The sequence below is a fragment of the Pleurodeles waltl genome, chromosome 7 (genome assembly GCF_031143425.1).
Source record: "Pleurodeles waltl isolate 20211129_DDA chromosome 7, aPleWal1.hap1.20221129, whole genome shotgun sequence".
In the NCBI taxonomy this organism is placed as follows: domain Eukaryota; kingdom Metazoa; phylum Chordata; class Amphibia; order Caudata; family Salamandridae; genus Pleurodeles; species Pleurodeles waltl.
In genome coordinates, this window is record NC_090446.1 from 1,551,127,194 (window position 1) to 1,551,147,671 (window position 20,478).

The window sequence follows — 20,478 nt, forward strand, 5'->3', positions numbered from 1 at the left end:
AAAACTGGGGTGCCACTAAGGCATGGTGCCACAAATGTCAAAAGACAGGGCACCACACCAAGGACACTTCTTGTCCCAAAAACCAACCCACTGATAAGACCCCAGGGGTAACCAGTGTAGCCGTTGGGATGACTCCTCAGATGAGGAGGTCCGCATAGCCTTTAATGGGAAAGTGGGCCCCACAGGTGAGTTGGAGATTCCAGATGAGGGAGACACTTCCACCACCTACTGGTGAATGAAATCTCAGCCACTGCCCAGAGAAACACCTGTGCCAGTCACACAATTGTGCATGACAGGCTGGTGCTCTCAAACCATTATATCCCAGGAGAGACTGCCAGGGTAAAGGTTATCCCAGAAAAAGTCACTGATAGGCCAGTAGCTGTAGTGCCTATAGAGATAGATGGGTCCCTTAACTCGAGAAGGGTGGTAGTCAGTACAGCCCTGTTGGAGGCTGGACTGGCTTGTAGTGAGTACCAAGGGGTACTTACACCTTGCACCAGGCCCAGGTATCCCTTATTAGTGTATAGGGTGTCTAGCAGCTTAGGCTGATAGATAATGGTAGCTTAGCAAAGCAGCTTAGGCTGAACTAGGAGACGAGTGAAGCTCCTACAGTACCACAAGTGTCATATGCACAATATCATAAGAAAACACAATACACAGATATACTAAAAATAAAGGTACTTTATTTTTATGACAATATGCCAAAAGTATCTGAGTGAGTACCCTCAGTATGAGGATAGCAAATATACACAAGATATATGTACACAATACCAAAAATATGCAGTATAGTATTAGAAAACAGTGCAAACAATGTATAGTTACAATAGGATGCAATGGGGACACATAGGGATAGGGGCAACACAAACCATATACTCCAAAAGTGGAAAGCGAACCACGAATGGACCCCAAACCTATGTGACCTTGTAGAGGGTCCCTGGGACTGTAAGAAAACAGTGAGGGTTAGAAAAATACCCACCCCAAGACCCTGAAAAGTGAGTGCAAAGTACACTAAAGTTCCCCAAAGGACATAGAAGTCGTGATAGGGGAATTCTGCAGGAAAGACACAAACCAGCAATGCAACAACAATGGATTTCCAGTCAAGGGTACCTGTGGAACAAGGGGACCAAGTCCAAAAGTCACAAGCAAGTCGGAGATGGGCAGATGCCCAGGAAATGCCAGCTGTGGGTGCAAAGAAGCTGCTACTGGACAGTAGAAGCTGAGGATTCTGCAGGAACGACAAGGGCTAGAGACTTCCCCTTGGAGGATGGATCCGCCACGCTGTGGAGAGTCGTGCAGAAGTGTTTTCCTGCCGAAAGACCGCCAACAAGCCTTGCTAGCTGCAAGTCCTGCGGTTAGCGTTTTTGGATGCTGCTGTGGCCCAGGAGGGACCAGGATGTCGCCAATTGCGTCAGGGGACAGAGGCGGCATCGAGCAAAACAAGGAGCCCTCTCAGAAGCAGGCAGCGCCCGCAGAAGTGCCAGAACAGGCACTACAAAGAGGAGTGAAACGGTGCTCACCCGAAGTCACACAAAGGTGTCCCACGTCGCCGGAGGACAACTTAGGAAGTCGTGCAATGCAGGTTAGAGTGCCGTGGACCAGGCTTGGCTGTGCACAAAGGATTTCCGCCGGAAGTGCACAGAGGCCAGAGTAGCTGCAAAAGTCGCGGTTCCAAGCAATGCAGTCTGGCGTGGGGAGGCAAGGACTTACCCCCACCAAACTTGGACTGAAGAGTCACTGGACTGTGGGAGTCACTTGGACAGAGTTGCTGGATTCAAGGGACCTCGCTCGTCGTGCTGAGAGGAGACCCAGAGTACCGGTGATGAAGTTCTTTGGTGCCTGCGGTAGCAGGGGGAAGATTACGTCGACCCACGGGAGATTTCTTCGGAGCTAGTGTAGAGAGGAGGCAGACTACCCCCACAGCATGCACCACCAGGAAAACAGTCGAGAAGGCGGCAGGATCAGCGTTACAGAGTTGCAGTAGTCGTCTTCGCTACTTTGTTGCAGTTTTGCAGGCTTCCAGCGCGGTCAGCAGTCGATTTCTTGGCAGAAGGTGAAGAGAGAGATGCAGAGGAATTCTGATGAGCTCTTGCATTCGTTATCTAAGGAAATCCCCAAAGCAGAGACTCTAAATAGCCAGAAAAGAGGGTTTGGCTACTTAGGAGAGAAGATAGGCTAGCAACACCTGAAGGAACCTATCAGAAGGAGTCTCTGACGTCACCTGCTGGCCCTGGCCACTCAGAGCAGTCCAGTGTGCCAGCAGCACCTCTGTTTCCAAGATGGCAGAGGTCTGGAGCACACTGGAGGAGCTCTGGGCACCTCCCAGGGGAGGTGCAGGTCAGGGGAGTGGTCACTCCCCTTTCCTTTGTCCAGTTTCACGCCAGAGCAGGGTAGAGGGGTTCCTTAACCGGTGTAGACTGGCTTATGCAGAAATGGGCACCATCTGTGCCCATGATAGCATTTCCAGAGGCTGGGGGAGGCTACTCCTCCCCAGCACTGACACCTTTTTCCAAAGGGAGAGGGTGTAACACCCTCTTTCGGAGGAAGTCCTTTGTTCTGCCATCCTGGGCAAAGCCTGGCTGGACCCCAGGAGGGCAGAAACCTGTCTGAGGGGTTGGCAGCAGCAGCAGCTGCAGTGAAACCCCGGGAAAGGCAGTTTGGCAGTACCAGGGTCTGAGCTACAGACCCGTGGGATCATGGGATTGTGCCAACTATGCCAGGATGGCATAGAGGGGGCAATTCCATGATCATAGACATGTTACATGGCCATATTCGGAGTTACCATTGTGAAGCTACACATAGGTATTGACCTATGTGTAGTGCACGCGTGTAATGGTGTCCCCGCACTCACAAACTCCGGGGAATTTGCCCTGAACAATGTGGGGGCACCTTGGCTAGTGCCAGGGTGCCCACACACTAAGTAACTTTGCACCTAACCTTTACCAGGTAAAGGTTAGACATACAGGTGACTTATAAGTTACTTAAGTGCAGTGGTAAATGGCTGTGAAATAACGTGGACGTTATTTCACTCAGGCTGCAGTGGCAGGCCTGTGTAAGAATTGTCAGAGCTCCCTATGGGTGGCAAAATAAATGCTGCAGCCCATAGGGATCTCCTGGAACCCCAATACCCTGGGTACCTCAGTACCATATACTAGGGAATTATGAGGGTGTTCCAGTATGCCAATGTAAATTGGTAAAATTGGTCACTAGCCTGTTAGTGACAATTTGAAAGAAATGAGAGAGCATAACCACTGAGGTTCTGGATAGCAGAGCCTCAGTGAGACAGTAAGTCATAACACAGGTAACACATTCAGGGCACAATTATGAGCACTGGGGCCCTGGCTGGCAGGGTCCCAGTGACACATACAACTAAAACAATATATATACAGTGAAAAATGGGGGTAACATGCCAGGCAAGATGGTACTTTCCTACAAGCCCCCCCCCCCTCGACTGTCTCCATGGAAATGACCACCTGGAGGTTGGTCAGAGCTCCAAAGAGGAACTGGTCACTGGCAGGACCCCAAAGAGGGTGATCCTTGTTAACCGCCTGAAACTCAATTGGCACAGCCCTGACACAGTTAAGTCCCATGTAAAAGGTACCCATGGTACCAAGGGCCCTGTGGCCAGGAAAGGTCTCTAAGGGCTGCAGCATGTATTATGCCACCCTGGGGACCCCTCACTCAGCACATACACACTGCCTTGCAGCTTGTGTGTGCTGGTGGGGAGAAAAAAACAAAGTCGACAAACCAATGCCTGTGGCATAGGTAAGTCACCCCTCTAGCGGGCTTTGCAGCCCTAAGGCAGGGTGCACTATACCACAGGTGAGGGCATAGCTGCATGAGCAATATGCCCCTACAGGGTCTAAGTCCATTCTTAGACATTGTAAGTGCAGTGTACCCATATTGAGTATATGGTCTGGGAGTTTGTCATTACAAATTCCACAGCACCATAGTGGCTTCACTGAATACTGGGAAGTTTGGTATCAAACTTCTCAGCACAATAAACCCACACTGATGCCAGTGTGGGATTTATTGAAAAATGCACACAGAGGGCATCTTAGAGATGGCCCCTGTATGTTAGCCCCACTACTAGTGTAGGACTGACCGGTCTGTGCCAGCCTGCCACTTTCAGATGAGTTTCTGACCACATGGGGTGAGTGCCTTTGTGCACTCTGTGGTCAGAAGAAAAGCCTGTCCTGGGTGGAGGTGCTTCACACCTCCCCCTGCAGGAAGTGTAACACCTGGCGGTGAGCCTCAAAGGCTCAAGTCTTGGATTACAGTGCCTCAGGGCACTCCAGCTAGTGGAGATGCCCGCTCATGGACAAAGTCCCACTTTTGGCGGCAAGTCTGGTGGGAAACTTAGGGAATACAGGGAGGAGTGACCACCCCAGCCAGGACCACTCCTAAGGTGTCTAGAGCTGAGGTGACACACTTCCTGCAGAATCCTCCATCTTGGTTTGGAGGACAGGGACCAATAGGGATAGGAATGTGCTCCCCTCACCAAAAGGGGTGGGCACAAGGAGGGTGTAGCCACCCTCAGGGACAGTAGCCATTGGCTACTGCCTTGTGACACCTAACACGCCCCTAAATCTAAGATTTAAGGGCCTCCCTGAACCCAGATCACCATATCCCTGGTGACCTACAAAGAGAAGAAGGACTGCTAATCTGAAAACCCTAGCAGAGAATTAGGAACAACTGCTTTGGCCCCAGCCTTACTGGCCTGTCTCCTGCTTCAAAGAACCTGCACCACGACCAGCGATAGATCCAGTGGACCCAGCAACCTCTGCCACCTCAAGAGGACTGCCCTGCACCAAAAAGGATCAAGAACTCCTGAGGACAGAGGCCCTGTCCAAAAGAAACTTTCAACGAAGTACTCCCACCTCACGCCGGATGCGTGAGTCCTGACCCCTTTGCACTCGGCGCCCAAGGCCCGTGTCCAAGTAATCAACCCAGCAAGAAAGGGTCCCCAGGTGACTGGGAACAAGAGCCTACCCTGGGTTGACCCCTCCAAGCCCCCACGACGTCGGCTGCAGAGGGGATCCAGAGGACCCCTTTGACTGCGAGCTCTGGATAAAGGTATCCGACGACCAAAGGAAACACTGCACCCGCAGCCCCCAGGCCTTGGAGAACCTGACCGCCCAGTGTAGCATCAAACTGCAGGCAGATCTCTTTCCTACCCAGCTGGTAGTTTGCCGGGGAAGCCCCCCTGGACCTCTTCTGCAGCCTCAGAGTGATCCCCAGGGTCCCCTCGTTGAAGTGCATTGAGAACCTGATGTCCTGTTTGCACCCGGCCGCCCTAGTGCAGTTGAGGGTGTGCGTTTGTTGCCTACTTGGGGCCCCTCCAGTTCTTCTTGAACCCCCCTAGTCTGGCCTCCGAGTCGCGGGTACTTACTCTCGGGCTGACCAGAATCCGAGTACCCCCCCTGTCTCCATAGGAGCCAACATTAATTTGGTTCCTCTTTGACCTCTGCACCGACCAGTCCCGTGTTGCTGGTGGTGGGTGTTTAGGGTTAACCTGAACCCCCAACGAGGGACTACCAAAACCCAGAGATAGGAACTGTAAGTTGAATACTTACCTGTAAAACTACAATCTTTTCTTCCCCCATGAACTGCTGAAAATTGCAGTGTGTCCACTTTTAAAATAGCTTTTTGCCATTTTAAAGAAAACTGTATGCACTGTTGATTCTATTCAAAGTTCTGATAACTATGCAAAGTTCCTTAAATGTTATGTACTTACATACATACTGAATCTTGTGGTTCTAGAAATAAATTAACAAAATATATTTTTTTATATAAAAACCTATTTGTCTGGAGTTTTCACTGAGTGTCTTTCCTCTATTGCCTGTATGTGTACAACAAATGCTTAACACTACCCTATGATAAGCCTAACTGCTCGACCACACTACCACAAGATAGAGCATTAGAATGATCTATTTTTGCCTCTGTTCAGCCTCTGGGGAACCCCTGGACTATGTGCACACTATCTCTCACTTTGAGATAGTATATACAGAGCCAGCTTCCTACAGTGACCCTGACACCCAGTAAGTGACACTGCACTAAGGTGCGAGCCTCACTCCCCAAGGTGTGAAACTGACCCTACTGAGGGGTGATCACTCCCCATTCCTTTGTCCAGTTTGCGCCAGAGCAGGGGAGAAGGGGCCCCTGAACCGGTGTAGACTGGTTTATGCAAGGAGTGCACCATCTGTGCCCTTCAGAGCATTTCCAGAGGCTGGGGGAGGCTACTCCTCCCCAGCCCTTCACACCTATTTCCAAAGGGAGAGGGTGTAACACCCTCTCTCAGAGGAAATTATTTGTTCTGCCTTCCTGGGCCAAGCCTGGCTGGACCCCAGGAGGGCAGAAACCTGTCTGAGGGGTTGGCAGCAGCAGCAGCTGCAGTGGAGACCCCGGAAAGGCAGTTTTGCAGTACCCGGGTTCTGCGCTAGAGACCCGGGGGATCATGGAATTGTCACCCCAATGCCAGAATGGCATTGGGGTGAAAATTCCATGATTCTGGACATGTTACATGGCCATGTTCGGAGTTACTATGGTGACGCTACATACAGATAGTGACCTATATGTAGTGCACGCGTGTAATGGTATCCCCGCACTCACAAAGTCCGGGGAATTTGTCCTGAACAATGTGGGGGCACCTTGGCTAGTGCCAGGGTGCCCTCACACTTAGTAACTTTGCACCCAACCTTCACCAGGTGAAGGTTAGACATATAGGTGACTTATAAGTTACTTAAGTGCAGTGGTAAATGGCTGTGAAATAACGTGGACGTTATTTCACTCAGGCTGCACTGGCAGGCCTGTGTAGTATTTGTCAGAGCTCCCTATGGGTGGCAAAAGAAATGCTGCAGCCCATAGGGATCTCCTGGAACCCCAATACCCTGGGTACCTCAGTACCATATACTAGGGAATTATAAGGGTGTTCCAGTATGCCAATGAGAATTGGTAAAATTACTGGCTAGCAGGGTCCCAGTGACACATATCAAACACACTTACAACATAGGGTTTTCACTATGAGCACTGGGCCCTGGCTAGCAGGATCCCAGTGAGACAGTGAAAATACCCTGACATATACTCACAAACAGGCCAAAAGTGGGGGTAACAAGGCTAGAAAGAGGCTACCTTCCTACAGACTGCATCAATTTGTGAGCCTCACTCCCAATGAGTGACACTGCTCCAGGGTGTCAGACTGACCCCCTGTGAGTGAGACTGGACCAATGTGTGAGCCTCACTCCCAGTGAGTGACCCTCCTATCCAAGGTGTGAGAGTGACCCCCTGTGAGTGAGGCTGCACCATGGTGCGAGCCTCACTCTCAATGAGTGACACTGCTCCAGGGTGTCAGACTGACCCCCTGTGAGAGAGACTTTCCTGCAGTTATCAGCCTTACGCTCAGTAATGGAATCTGTGCTCCTTACTGTGAGGCTCACGGCCCATGCGTGACACATTCCGCCTAGAGTATACTGGAGGGAGTGAGACTTGATCCCCCCTACACACACGTCATTTCCTGTTGCCACAGATCCCTCTTATCTCTGCTTTGAAGAGAACCTTTGTTCAAATAGTGCTCCGATGGCAACTAAAGGATCAGAGTGAAATGTAGGAAAACACCCCGTGTCACCCCCGCCCCCCCCCCGCAGACCCCGCCCCCAGCCCCGCCCACCCCATGTGCACTCAGAGGGGAGCGGGGTATTTGCCGCAGCTGAATGTAATTTTTTGTTTTTCACATGTTGTTTGGGGGGGGAGGGGGTGTCAGGAGCTGAATATAAGGCTCCAACCTTCAGCCTCAGCACAGATTCCTCTTCACGTGCGAAGGTGAGTGCAGACCGTGCCTGCCAAGGGCGAGGGGGCGAGGGGGCGACTGGGGCGACTGGGGCTGGACATCTCCTGGGGCTGGACACCTCCCGGGGCTGGGGCAGGACACCTCCTGGGGCTGGACACCTCCTGGGGCTGGGGCAGGACACCTGCTGGGGCAGGACACCTCCTGGGGCTGGGACAGGACACCTCCTGGGGCTGGACATCTCCTGGGGCTGGGGCTGGACATCTCCTGGGGCTGGGACAGGACACCTCCTGGGGCTGGACACCTCCCGGGGCTGGGGCAGGACACCTCCCGGGGCTGGGGCAGGACACCTCCTGGGGCTGGACACCTCCTGGGGCTGGGGCAGGACACCTCCTGGGGCTGGGGCAGGACACCTCCTGGGGCTGGGGCAGGACACCTCCTGGGGCTGGGACAGGACATCTCCTGGGGCTGGACATCTCCTGGGGCTGGGACAGGACACCTCCTGGGACAGGACACCTCCTGGGGCTGGACACCTCCTGGGACAGGACACCTCCTGGGGCTGGACACCTCCTGGGGCTGGACATCTCCTGGGGCTGGGGCTGGACACCTCCCGGGGCTGGGGCAGGACACCTCCTGGGGCTGGACACCTCCTGGGGCTGGGGCTGGACACCTCCTGGGGCTGGGGCAGGACACCTCCTGGGGCTGGGGCAAGACACCTCCTGGGGCTGGGACAGGACATCTCCTGGGGCTGGACATCTCCTGGGGCTGGGACAGGACACCTCCTGGGGCTGGACACCTCCTGGGGCTGGACATCTCCTGGGGCTGGGGCTGGACATCTCCTGGGGCTGGGGCTGGACATCTCCTGGGGCTGGACATCTCCTGGGGCAGGGGCAGGACATCTCCTGGGGCAGGGGCAGGACACCTCCTGGGGCTGGACATCTGCTGGGGCTGGACATCTGCTGGGGCTGGACATCTCCTGGGGCTGGGGCAGGACACCTCCCGGGGCTGGGGCAGGACACCTCCCGGGGCTGGGGCAGGACACCTCCCGGGGCTGGGGCAGGACACCTCCCGGGGCTGGGGCAGGACACCTCCCGGGGCTGGGGCAGGACACCTCCCGGGGCTGGGGCAGGACACCTCCCGGGGCTGGGGCAGGACACCTCCCGGGGCTGGGGCAGGACACCTCCCGGGGCTGGACATCGGCTGGGGCTGGGGCAGGACATCTCCCATGGCTGGGGGGGATATGTTCTATGACATGGGGCTAGATGCCTCCTGGGACTGGGGTGAGATATCTCCTAGGACTGGGGCAGGATATCTCCTATGGCTGGGGCAGGATATCGCCTATGACTGGGGCAGGATATCGCCTATGACTGGGGCAGGATATCTCCTATGGCTGGGGCAGAGTCATTGCTATGGCTGGGGCAGGATCTCTCCTGTAACTGGAGTGGGATATCTCCTGTGATGAGGGCAGGGTTAGGACACCTCCTGGGGCTGGGGCAGGACATCTCCTGTGGCTTGACATCTGCTCGGGCAGGACATCTCCTTGGGCTGGACATGGGCTGGGGCGGGACATCTCCCGGGGCTGGGGCGGGACATCTCCCATGGCTTGGGGCTCGATATGTTCTATGACATGGGGCTAGATACCTCCTGGGACTGGGGTGAGATATCGCCTATGACTGGGGCAGGATATCGCCTAGGGCTGGGGCAGGATATCGCCTAGGGCTGGGGCAGGATATCGCCTAGGGCTGGGGCAGGATATCGCCTAGGGCTGGGGCAGGATATCGCCTATGACTGGGGCAGGATATCTCCTATGACCGGGGCAGAGTCATTGCTATGGCTGGGGCAGGATCTTTCCTGGGACTGGGGTGAGATATCGCCTATGACTGGAGTGGGATATCTCCTGTGATGAGGGCAGGGTTAGGACTTCTCCTGGGTTGAGGGCTGGGGAATGACACTGGGCTCTGAGTGACCATCAAGTGTGCCCTTAGTGAGAGGCTCTGAGGGGTCCTTACATGTGCTCCTAGACACTGGACTCTGAGTGACAATCACTGTGGGTTGTCAGTGTGCCCTTAATGTGAGACTCGGAGTATCCCTGATGTGTGCTCCTAGACACTGGACTCTGAGTGACTGTCAGTGTGTGGGATGTTAGTGTGCCCTTAGTGAGAGGCTATGAGGGGTTCTGACGTGCGCTCTTAGACACTGGACTCTGAGGGACTATCACTGTGGGCTGTCAGTGTGCTCTTAGTGTGAGACTGAGTATCCCTGATGTGTGCTCCTAGACACTGGACTCTGAGTGACCGTCAATGTGGGATGTGAGTGTGCCCTTAGTGTGAGGCTCTGACTGTCCCTGACGTGTGCTCCTAGACACTGGGCTCTGAGTGACCATCACTGTGGGCTGTCAGTGTGCTCTTAGTGTGAGCATGAGTATCCCTGATGTGTGCTCCTACACACTGGACTCTGAGTGACCGTCAGTGTATCACTGTGGGCTGTCAGTGTGCCCTTAGTGTGAGTCTCTGAGTATCCCTGATGTGTGCTACTGGACTCTGAGTGACCGTCAGTGTGTGGGATGTTAGTGTGCCCTTAGTGAGAGGCTATGAGGAGTCCTGACGTGTGCTCCTAGACACTGGACTCTGAGTGACAATCACTGTGGGTTGTCAGTGTGCCCTTAATGTGAGACTCTGAGTATCCCTGATGTTTGCTCCTAGACACTGGACTCTGAGTGACCATCACTGTGGGCTGTCCGTGTGAGACTCTGAGTATCCCTGATGTGTGCTACTGGACTCTGAGTGACTGTCAGTGTGTGGGATGTTAGTGTGCCCTTAGTGAGAGGCTATGAGGGGTTCTGACGTGCGCTCTTAGACACTGGACTCTGAGGGACTATCACTGTGGGCTGTCAGTGTGCTCTTAGTGTGAGACTGAGTATCCCTGATGTGTGCTCCTAGACACTGGACTCTGAGTGACCGTCAATGTGGGATGTGAGTGTGCCCTTAGTGTGAGGCTCTGACTGTCCCTGACGTGTGCTCCTAGACACTGGGCTCTGAGTGACAATCACTGTGGGTTGTCAGTGTGCCCTTAATGTGAGACTCTGAGTATCCCTGATGTGTGCTCCTAGACACTGGACTCTGAGTGACTGTCAGTGTATCACTGTGGGCTGTCCGTGTGCCCTTAGTGTGAGTCTCTGAGTATCCCTGATGTGTGCTACTGGACTCTGAGTGACCGTCAGTGTGTGGGATGTTAGTGTGCCCTTAGTGAGAGGCTATGAGGAGTCCTGACGTGTGCTCCTAGACACTGGACTCTGAGTGACCATCACTGTGGGCTGTCAGTGTGAGACTCTGAGTATCCCTGATGTGTGCTACTGGACTCTGAGTGACTGTCAGTGTGTGGGATGTTAGTGGGCCCTTAGTGAGAGGCTATGATGGATTCTGACGTGTGCTCCTAGACACTGGATTCTGAGTGACTATCACTGTGAGATGTGAGTGTGCCCTTAGTGTGAGGTTTGTGATAGGTCCTTATATGCCCCCCTCAGGTTGAGGGTCCCTGCGGGCAGGGACTTTTATTGCACCCTCAGGATATGGCCGAGGGGTTCCACATACACTCAGTGAGGGCTGGGACTCTCAGTGTGCTCTCGTTATGTGCTCTGAAGGATCCTCACATGCACTTCCTAAGGATGGGGGCCGTCAGTGTGCCCTCAGGATGTGGCTGTTGGGGATCTCTGCTTCTGGAGCCACCAGGTCTTCCTGAGGTTGTAGGTACAAAGGGGATGCTTTTTTCTGTCTGGCTTTTTTCTTAGAAGTGAAGCTCACTTCTTACCTGGCACAACTGGTCCTCAAGACTGGTGGTCTAGGACTGAGGGCGGTCCAGGGGCTGAGGGTCTTGCGTGTCGGTCTTGCTGTTACCTGGACGCTCCTGTGGCTGAAGGTCTTTCTGTGGCTAACAGTCTTTCTGTTGCTCTGGGTCCTTTTGTGACAGAGGGTTTTTGTGTGGCAAAGGGTCTTCACATGGCTGAGGTTCTTGAGTGTGGGTTTGCAGTTACTTAGATACTTCCAGTGGGTGAGGGCCTTTTTAGAACTGAGGTTCATTCCACAGGGAGGCTTGACTTCTGACTCAAGGTTGAAGATTGTCTTAGGTTCTGTGTTTCAGAGCTGTGTGTGGGGCTGTGGGTTTCAAGGCCATGTGTGGGGCTGTGCTTGGGTTTCAGGGCAGTGGGGGGGGGGGGGGGGTGGGGGGGGTTTCACAGTTGTGTTTGGGGCTGTAGGTAGATGTCAGTGCCATGTGTGCACCAATGGGTGGGTGTCAAGGCCATGATCAGGGATGTGTATTGGTTTCAGGGTCATGTATGGGGCTGTGTTGCTTTCAGTGCTGTGTGTGCTGCTGTGTGTTGGTTTCAGGGCCGTGTGTGGGGCTGTGGGTATGTGTCCAGGTCATATGGGGGGCTGTGGGAGGATTTCTTGGTCATGTGTGGGGCTGTGGGTGGGTGTCAGAGCCGTGTGTGGGGCTGTGTGTTGGTTTCAGGGCTGCGTATGCTGCTGTGTGTTGGTTTCAAAGCAGTGTGAGGGGCTGTGTTGGTTTCAAGGAAGTGTGTGGGGCTGTGTTGCTGGTTTCAGGGCCATGTGCTGCTGTGTGTTTATTTCAGGGGTCATGTGTGGGGCTGTGTGTTGGTTTCAGGGCCTGTGGGGTTGCATGTTGGTTTCAAGGCTGTGCGTGGGGCTGTGTGTTGGTTTCAGGGCCTGTGGGGTTGCATGTTGGTTTCAAGGCTGTGCGTGGGGCTGTGTGCTGGCTTCAGGGACTGTGTGTGTGGGGCCGTGTGCTGGCTTCAGGGACTGTGTGTGTGGGGCCGTGTGTTGGTTTCAGGGACTGTGTGTGGGGCCGTGTGTTGGTTTCAGGGACTGTGTGTGGGGCCGTGTGTTGGTTTTAGGGACTGTGTGTGTGGGGCCGTGTGTTGGTTTTAGGGACTGTGTGTGTGGGGCCGTGTGTTGGTTTTAGGGACTGTGTGTGTGGGGCCGTGTGTTGGTTTTAGGGACTGTGTGTGTGGGGCCGTGTGTTGGTTTCAGGGACTGTGTGTGTGGGGCCGTGTGTTGGTTTCAGGGACTGTGTGTGTGGGGCCGTGTGTTGGTGTCAGGGACTGTGTGTGTGGGGCTGTGTGTTGGTGTGAGGGCTGGTGTGTGAGGGCTGTGTGCTGGTTTCAAGGCGGTGTGTGAGGGCTGTGTGCTGGTTTCAAGGCGGTGTGTGAGGGCTGTGTGTGGGGCTGTGTGCTGGTTTCAAGGCGGTGTGTGGGGTTGCATGTTGGTTTCAAGGCTGTGCATGGGGCTGTGTGCTGGCTTCAAGGCCTCTGGGGCTGTGTGCTGGCTTCAAGGCCTCTGGGGCTGTGTGCTGGCTTCAAGGCCTCTGGGGCTGTGTGCTGGCTTCAGGGACTGCGTGTGTGGGGCCGAGTGTTGGTTTCAGGGACTGCGTGTGTGGGGCCGAGTGTTGGTTTCAGGGACTGTGTGTGTGTGGGGCCGAGTGTTGGTTTCAGGGACTGTGTGTGTGTGGGGCTGTGTGTTGGTTTCAGGGACTGTGTGTGTGTGGGGCTGTGTGTTGGATTCAGGGACTGTGTGTGTGTGGGGCTGTGTGTTGGTTTCAGGGACTGTGTGTGTGTGGGGCTGTGTGTTGGTTTCAGGGACTGTGTGCGTGTGGGGCTGTGTGTTGGTTTCAGGGACTGTGTGCGTGTGGGGGCTGTGTGTTGGTTTCAGGGACTGTGTGTGTGGGGGCTGTGTGTTGGTTTCAGGGACTGTGTGTGTGTGTGTGGGGCTGTGTGTTGGTTTCAGGGACTGTGTGTGTGTGTGTGTGGGGCTGTGTGTTGGTTTCAGGGACTGTGTGTGGGGCTGTGTGTTGGTTTCAGGGACTGTGTGTGGGGCTGTGTGTTGGTTTCAGGAACTGTGTGTGGGGCTGTGTGTTGGTTTCAGGAACTGTGTGTGGGGCTGTGTGTTGGTTTCAGGAACTGTGTGTGGGGCTGTGTGTTGGTTTCAGGGCTGCGTATGCTGCTGTGTGTTGGTTTCAAAGCAGTGTGAGGGGCTGTGTTGGTTTCAAGGAAGTGTGTGGGGCTGTGTTGCTGGTTTCAGGGCCATGTGCTGCTGTGTGTTTATTTCAGGGGTCATGTGTGGGGCTGTGTGTTGGTTTCAGGGCCTGTGGGGTTGCATGTTGGTTTCAAGGCTGTGCGTGGGGCTGTGTGTTGGTTTCAGGGCCTGTGGGGTTGCATGTTGGTTTCAAGGCTGTGCGTGGGGCCGTGTGCTGGCTTCAGGGACTGTGTGTGTGGGGCCGTGTGCTGGCTTCAGGGACTGTGTGTGTGGGGCTGTGTGTTGGTTTCAGGGACTGTGTGTGTGTGGGGCTGTATGTTGGTTTCAGGGACTGTGTGTGTGGGAATGTGTGTTGGTTTCAGGGACTGTGCGTGTGGGGCTGTGTGTTGGTTTCAGGGACTGTGTGTGTGGGGCTATGTGTTGGTTTCAGGGACTGTGTGTGTGTGGGGCTGTGTGTTGGTTTCAGGGACTGTGTGTGTGGGGCTGTGTTCTGGTTTCAGGGCTGTTTGTGGGGCTGTGTGTTGGTTTCAGGGCCTGTGTGTGTGGCTGTGTGTGCTGGTTTCAGGGCTGTGTGTGCTGGTTTCAGGGCTGTGTGTGGGGCTGTGTGTTGGTTTCAGGGCTGCGTATGCTGCTGTGTGTTGGTTTCAAAGCAGTGTGAGGGGCTGTGTTGGTTTCAAGGAAGTGTGTGGGGCTGTGTTGCTGGTTTCAGGGCCATGTGCTGCTGTGTGTTTATTTCAGGGGTCATGTGTGGGGCTGTGTGTTGGTTTCAGGGCCTGTGGGGTTGCATGTTGGTTTCAAGGCTGTGCGTGGGGCTGTGTGTTGGTTTCAGGGCCTGTGGGGTTGCATGTTGGTTTCAAGGCTGTGCGTGGGTCTGTGTGCTGGCTTCAGGGACTGTGTGTGTGGGGCCGTGTGTTGGTTTCAGGGACTGTGTGTGGGGCCGTGTGTTGGTTTCAGGGACTGTGTGTGTGGGGCCGTGTGTTGGTTTCAGGGACTGTGTGTGTGGGGCCGTGTGTTGGTTTCAGGGACTGTGTGTGTGGGGCCGTGTGTTGGTTTCAGGGACTGTGTGTGTGGGGCCGTGTGTTGGTTTCAGGGACTGTGTGTGTGGGGCCGTGTGTTGGTTTCAGGGACTGTGTGTGTGGGGCCGTGTGTTGGTTTCAGGGACTGTGTGTGTGGGGCCGTGTGTTGGTTTCAGGGACTGTGTGTGTGGGGCCGTGTGTTGGTTTCAGGGACTGTGTGTGTGGGGCCGTGTGTTGGTTTCAGGGACTGTGTGTGTGGGGCCGTGTGTTGGTTTCAGGGACTGTGTGTGTGGGGCCGTGTGTTGGTTTCAGGGACTGTGTGTGTGGGGCCGTGTGTTGGTTTCTGGGACTGTGTGTGTGGGGCCGTGTGTTGGTTTCTGGGACTGTGTGTGTGGGGCTAGTGTGTGGGGATGTGTGCTGGTTTCAGGGACTGTGTGTGTGTGTGGCTGTGTGTTGGTTTCAGGGACTGTGTGTGTGGCTGTGTGTTGGTGTCAAGGACTGTGTGTGTGGCTGTGTGTTGGTGTCAGGGACTGTGTGTGTGGGGCTGTGTGTTGGTGTGAGGGCTGGTGTGTGAGGGCTGTGTGCTGGTTTCAAGGCGGTGTGTGAGGGCTGTGTGCTGGTTTCAAGGCGGTGTGTGAGGGCTGTGTGTGGGGCTGTGTGCTGGTTTCAAGGCGGTGTGTGGGGTTGCATGTTGGTTTCAAGGCTGTGCATGGGGCTGTGTGCTGGCTTCAAGGCCTCTGGGGCTGTGTGCTGGCTTCAAGGCCTCTGGGGCTGTGTGCTGGCTTCAGGGACTGCGTGTGTGGGGCCGAGTGTTGGTTTCAGGGACTGCGTGTGTGGGGCTGTGTGTTGGTTTCAGGGACTGTGTGTGTGTGGGGCTGTGTGTTGGTTTCAGGGACTGTGTGTGTGTGGGGCTGTGTGTTGGATTCAGGGACTGTGTGTGTGTGGGGCTGTGTGTTGGATTCAGGGACTGTGTGTGTGTGGGGCTGTGTGTTGGTTTCAGGGACTGTGTGTGTGTGGGGCTGTGTGTTGGTTTCAGGGACTGTGTGTGTGTGGGGCTGTGTGTTGGTTTCAGGGACTGTGTGTGTGTGGGGCTGTGTGTTGGTTTCAGGGACTGTGTGCGTGTGGGGCTGTGTGTTGGTTTCAGGGACTGTGTGTGTGTGGGGGCTGTGTGTTGGTTTCAGGGACTGTGTGTGTGGGGGCTGTGTGTTGGTTTCAGGGACTGTGTGTGTGTGTGTGGGGCTGTGTGTTGGTTTCAGGGACTGTGTGTGGGGCTGTGTGTTGGTTTCAGGAACTGTGTGTGGGGCTGTGTGTTGGTTTCAGGAACTGTGTGTGGGGCTGTGTGTTGGTTTCAGGAACTGTGTGTGGGGCTGTGTGTTGGTTTCAGGGCTGTGTATGCTGCTGTGTGTTGGTTTCAAAGCAGTGTGAGGGGCTGTGTTGGTTTCAAGGAAGTGTGTGGGGCTGTGTTGCTGGTTTCAGGGCCATGTGCTGCTGTGTGTTTATTTCAGGGGTCATGTGTGGGGCTGTGTGTTGGTTTCAGGGCCTGTGGGGTTGCATGTTGGTTTCAAGGCTGTGCGTGGGGCTGTGTGTTGGTTTCAGGGCCTGTGGGGTTGCATGTTGGTTTCAAGGCTGTGTGTGGGGCCGTGTGCTGGCTTCAGGGACTGTGTGTGTGGGGCCGTGTGCTGGCTTCAGGGACTGTGTGTGTGGGGCTGTGTGTTGGTTTCAGGGACTGTGTGTGTGTGGGGCTGTATGTTGGTTTCAGGGACTGTGTGTGTGGGAATGTGTGTTGGTTTCAGGGACTGTGCGTGTGGGGCTGTGTGTTGGTTTCAGGGACTGTGTGTGTGGGGCTATGTGTTGGTTTCAGGGACTGTGTGTGTGTGGGGCTGTGTGTTGGTTTCAGGGACTGTGTGTGTGGGGCTGTGTTCTGGTTTCAGGGCTGTTTGTGGGGCTGTGTGTTGGTTTCAGGGCCTGTGTGTGTGGCTGTGTGTGCTGGTTTCAGGGCTGTGTGCTGGTTTCAGGGCTGTGTGTGGGGCTGTGTGTTGGTTTCAGGGCTGCGTATGCTGCTGTGTGTTGGTTTCAAAGCAGTGTGAGGGGCTGTGTTGGTTTCAAGGAAGTGTGTGGGGCTGTGTTGCTGGTTTCAGGGCCATGTGCTGCTGTGTGTTTATTTCAGGGGTCATGTGTGGGGCTGTGTGTTGGTTTCAGGGCCTGTGGGGTTGCATGTTGGTTTCAAGGCTGTGCGTGGGGCTGTGTGTTGGTTTCAGGGCCTGTGGGGTTGCATGTTGGTTTCAAGGCTGTGCGTGGGTCTGTGTGCTGGCTTCAGGGACTGTGTGTGTGGGGCCGTGTGTTGGTTTCAGGGACTGTGTGTGGGGCCGTGTGTTGGTTTCAGGGACTGTGTGTGGGGCCGTGTGTTGGTTTCAGGGACTGTGTGTGTGGGGCCGTGTGTTGGTTTCAGGGACTGTGTGTGTGGGGCCGTGTGTTGGTTTCAGGGACTGTGTGTGTGGGGCCGTGTGTTGGTTTCAGGGACTGTGTGTGTGGGGCCGTGTGTTGGTTTCAGGGACTGTGTGTGTGGGGCCGTGTGTTGGTTTCAGGGACTGTGTGTGTGGGGCCGTGTGTTGGTTTCAGGGACTGTGTGTGTGGGGCCGTGTGTTGGTTTCAGGGACTGTGTGTGTGGGGCCGTGTGTTGGTTTCAGGGACTGTGTGTGTGGGGCCGTGTGTTGGTTTCAGGGACTGTGTGTGTGGGGCCGTGTGTTGGTTTCTGGGACTGTGTGTGTGGGGCCGTGTGTTGGTTTCTGGGACTGTGTGTGTGGGGCCGTGTGTTGGTTTCTGGGACTGTGTGTGTGGGGCCGTGTGTTGGTTTCTGGGACTGTGTGTGTGGGGCTAGTGTGTGGGGATGTGTGCTGGTTTCAGGGACTGTGTGTGTGTGTGGCTGTGTGTTGGTTTCAGGGACTGTGTGTGTGGCTGTGTGTTGGTTTCAGGGACTGTGTGTGTGTGGCTGTGTGTTGGTTTCAGGGACTGTGTGTGTGGGGCTGTGTGTTGGTTTCAGGGACTGTGTGTGTGGGGCTGTGTGTTGGTTTCAGGGACTGTGTGTGTGGGGCTGTGTGTTGGTTTCAGGGACTGTGTGTGTGGGGCTGTGTGTTGGTTTCAGGGACTGTGTGTGTGGGGGCTGTGTGTTGGTTTCAGGGACTGTGTGTGGGGCTGTGTTGGTTTCAGGGACTGTGTGTGGGGCTGTGTTGGTTTCAGGGACTGTGTGTGTGTGTGGGGCTGTGTGTTGGTTTCAGAGACTGTGGGCCTGATTCTAACTTTAGAGGACGGTGTTAAACCGTCCCAAAAGTGGCGGATATACCACCCACCGTATTACGAGTCCATTATATCCTATGGAACTCGTAATACGGTAGGTGGTATATCCGCCACTTTTGGGACGGTTTAACACCGTCCTCCAAAGTTAGAATCAGGCCCTGTGTGTGTGGGGCTGTGTGTTGGTTTCAGAGACTGTGTGTGTGGGGCTGTGTGTTGGTTTCAGGGACTGTGTGTGGGGCTGTGTGTTGGTTTCAGGGACTGTGTGTGTGTGAGGGCTGTGTGTGAGGGCTGTGTGTAGGTTTCAGGTCTAGTGTGTGAGTCTGTGTGCTGGTTTCAGGGCCTGTGGGGCTGTGTGTTGGTTTCGGGCTGTGTGTTGGTTTCAGGGGCTGTGTGTGTGAGGCTGTGTGCTGGTTGCAGGGGCTGTGTGTTGGTTTCGGGGCTGTGTGCTGGTTTCAGGGGCTGTGTGTGTGAGGCTGTGTGCTGGTTTCAGGGGCTGTGTGTGTGGGGCTGTGTGCTGGTTTCAAGGGTGTCTTGGGCTGTGGGATTCAGTGCCCTGTGGGCCTCTGGGAGTCCTCTTGAGTTTGCTGAGTCTGAGGTGCCATGACTTTCTCAGCTTTGCCCTGTGCTTCTCCCCTGCAGAGATTGACTTGAGAGGAGGTCATCAGAGGCCACCATGAAGCTGCTCCTGTCCCTGGCTGTGCTCCTGGTCACCCTAGCGGTGATGACCGGTAATGTGCTTTATGGTCGCTCCTCGGCACTATTCTTCATTCCTCTGAGCCAGCTTCTACCCAAATCTGCTTAGTCACCCTCACAAATACCACGAAGCCTGTTTCTACCCACCCCTTCTACCTAGAGCACTGAGCCAGCTTCTACCCATGGCATGGAACTAGCCTCTACCCACATCCATACCACCGAGCCAGCTACTACCCATGCCATGGAACTAGCCTCTACCCATATCCATGTCCCTGCCCCATCTTCTACCCACATCATGGAGCTAGCTTCTACCCATATCATGGAGTCCCTTTCTCTTCAGCCCTTCCACCTATAAGACTAAGCTGACTTTTTACCCATACCATTAAACTAGCCTCTACCCATATCCATGTCACTGCGTCAACTTCTACCCACGTCATGGAGCTAGCTTCTACCCATATCATGGAGTCCCTTTCTCCCCAGCCCTTCTACCTATAAGACTAAGCTGACTTCTACCCATACCATTAAACTAGCCTCTACCCATATCCACGTCACTGCGTCAACTTCTATCCACGTCATGGATCTACCCCAACCCACATCCATACCATTGAGTCAACTTCTGCCCATAGCATGGACTTAGTCTCTACCCACATCCATACCACCGAGCCAATTTCTACCCATAGCATGGGAGTAGCCTCTACCCATATCAATGTCATTGCACCAACTTCTACCCACTGCAAGGAACTAGCATCTACCCACATCAGTACCACCGAGACAACTTCTACCCACTGCATGGAACTAGCCTCCACCCATATCCATGTCATTGCACCAACTTCTACCCACTGCATGGAACTAGCATCTACCCATATCCATACCACCGAGCCAACTTCTACCCACTGCATGGAACTAACCTCTACCCATATCCATATCACCGAGCCATCTGCTCCCCACTGAATGGAACTAGCCTCTACCCATATCGATATCACCAAACCAACTTCTACCCATAGCATAGAACTAGCCTTTACCCATATCCATACCACCGAGCCATCTTCTACTCATAGCATGAAACTAGCCGCTACCCATATCCATGCCATAGAGCCTAATTCCACCCACTGCATGGAACTAGCATCTACCCATATCCATACCACCAAGCCAAATTCTACCCAATGCATGGAACTAACCTCTACCCATATCCATACCACCGAGCCAACGTTTACCCACTGCATGGAACTAGCCTCTACCAATATATACATGTCACTGAAGCAACTTCTCCCCACAGTGTCGAACTAGCCTCTACCCATATCCATACCGCCAAGCCAACTTCTACCCACTGCATGGAACTAACCTCTACCATATCCATACCACCAAGCCAACTTCTACCCACTGCATGGAATTAACCTCTACCATATCCATACCACCAAGCCAACTTCTACCCACTGCATCGAACTAGCCTCTACCCATATCCATGCCATAGAGCCAACTTCTACCCACTGCATGGAACTAACCTCTACCCACATCCATACCACCGAGCCAACTGCTCCCCACTGAATGGAACTAGCCTCTACCCATATCGATACCACCAAACCAACTTCTACCCATAGCATAGAACTAGCCTCTACCCATATCCATGCCATAGAGCCCACATCCA

At 54.5% G+C, this 20,478-nt stretch overlaps 1 protein-coding gene across 1 annotated transcript in view; it reads left to right on the forward strand.

Moving 5' to 3' along the window:
• The first annotated feature begins 7,681 nt into the window (after positions 1–7,681).
• APOC1 (apolipoprotein C1) overlaps positions 7,682–20,478 on the forward strand; it is a 31,241-nt gene continuing 18,444 nt past the window's right edge. The window contains exons 1-2 of the mRNA XM_069201465.1: positions 7,682–7,815; positions 18,780–18,868. Coding sequence (XP_069057566.1) covers positions 18,814–18,868 — 55 coding nt within the window. The 5' untranslated portion in view covers positions 7,682–7,815; positions 18,780–18,813. The remainder of the gene's footprint in view (positions 7,816–18,779; positions 18,869–20,478) is intronic.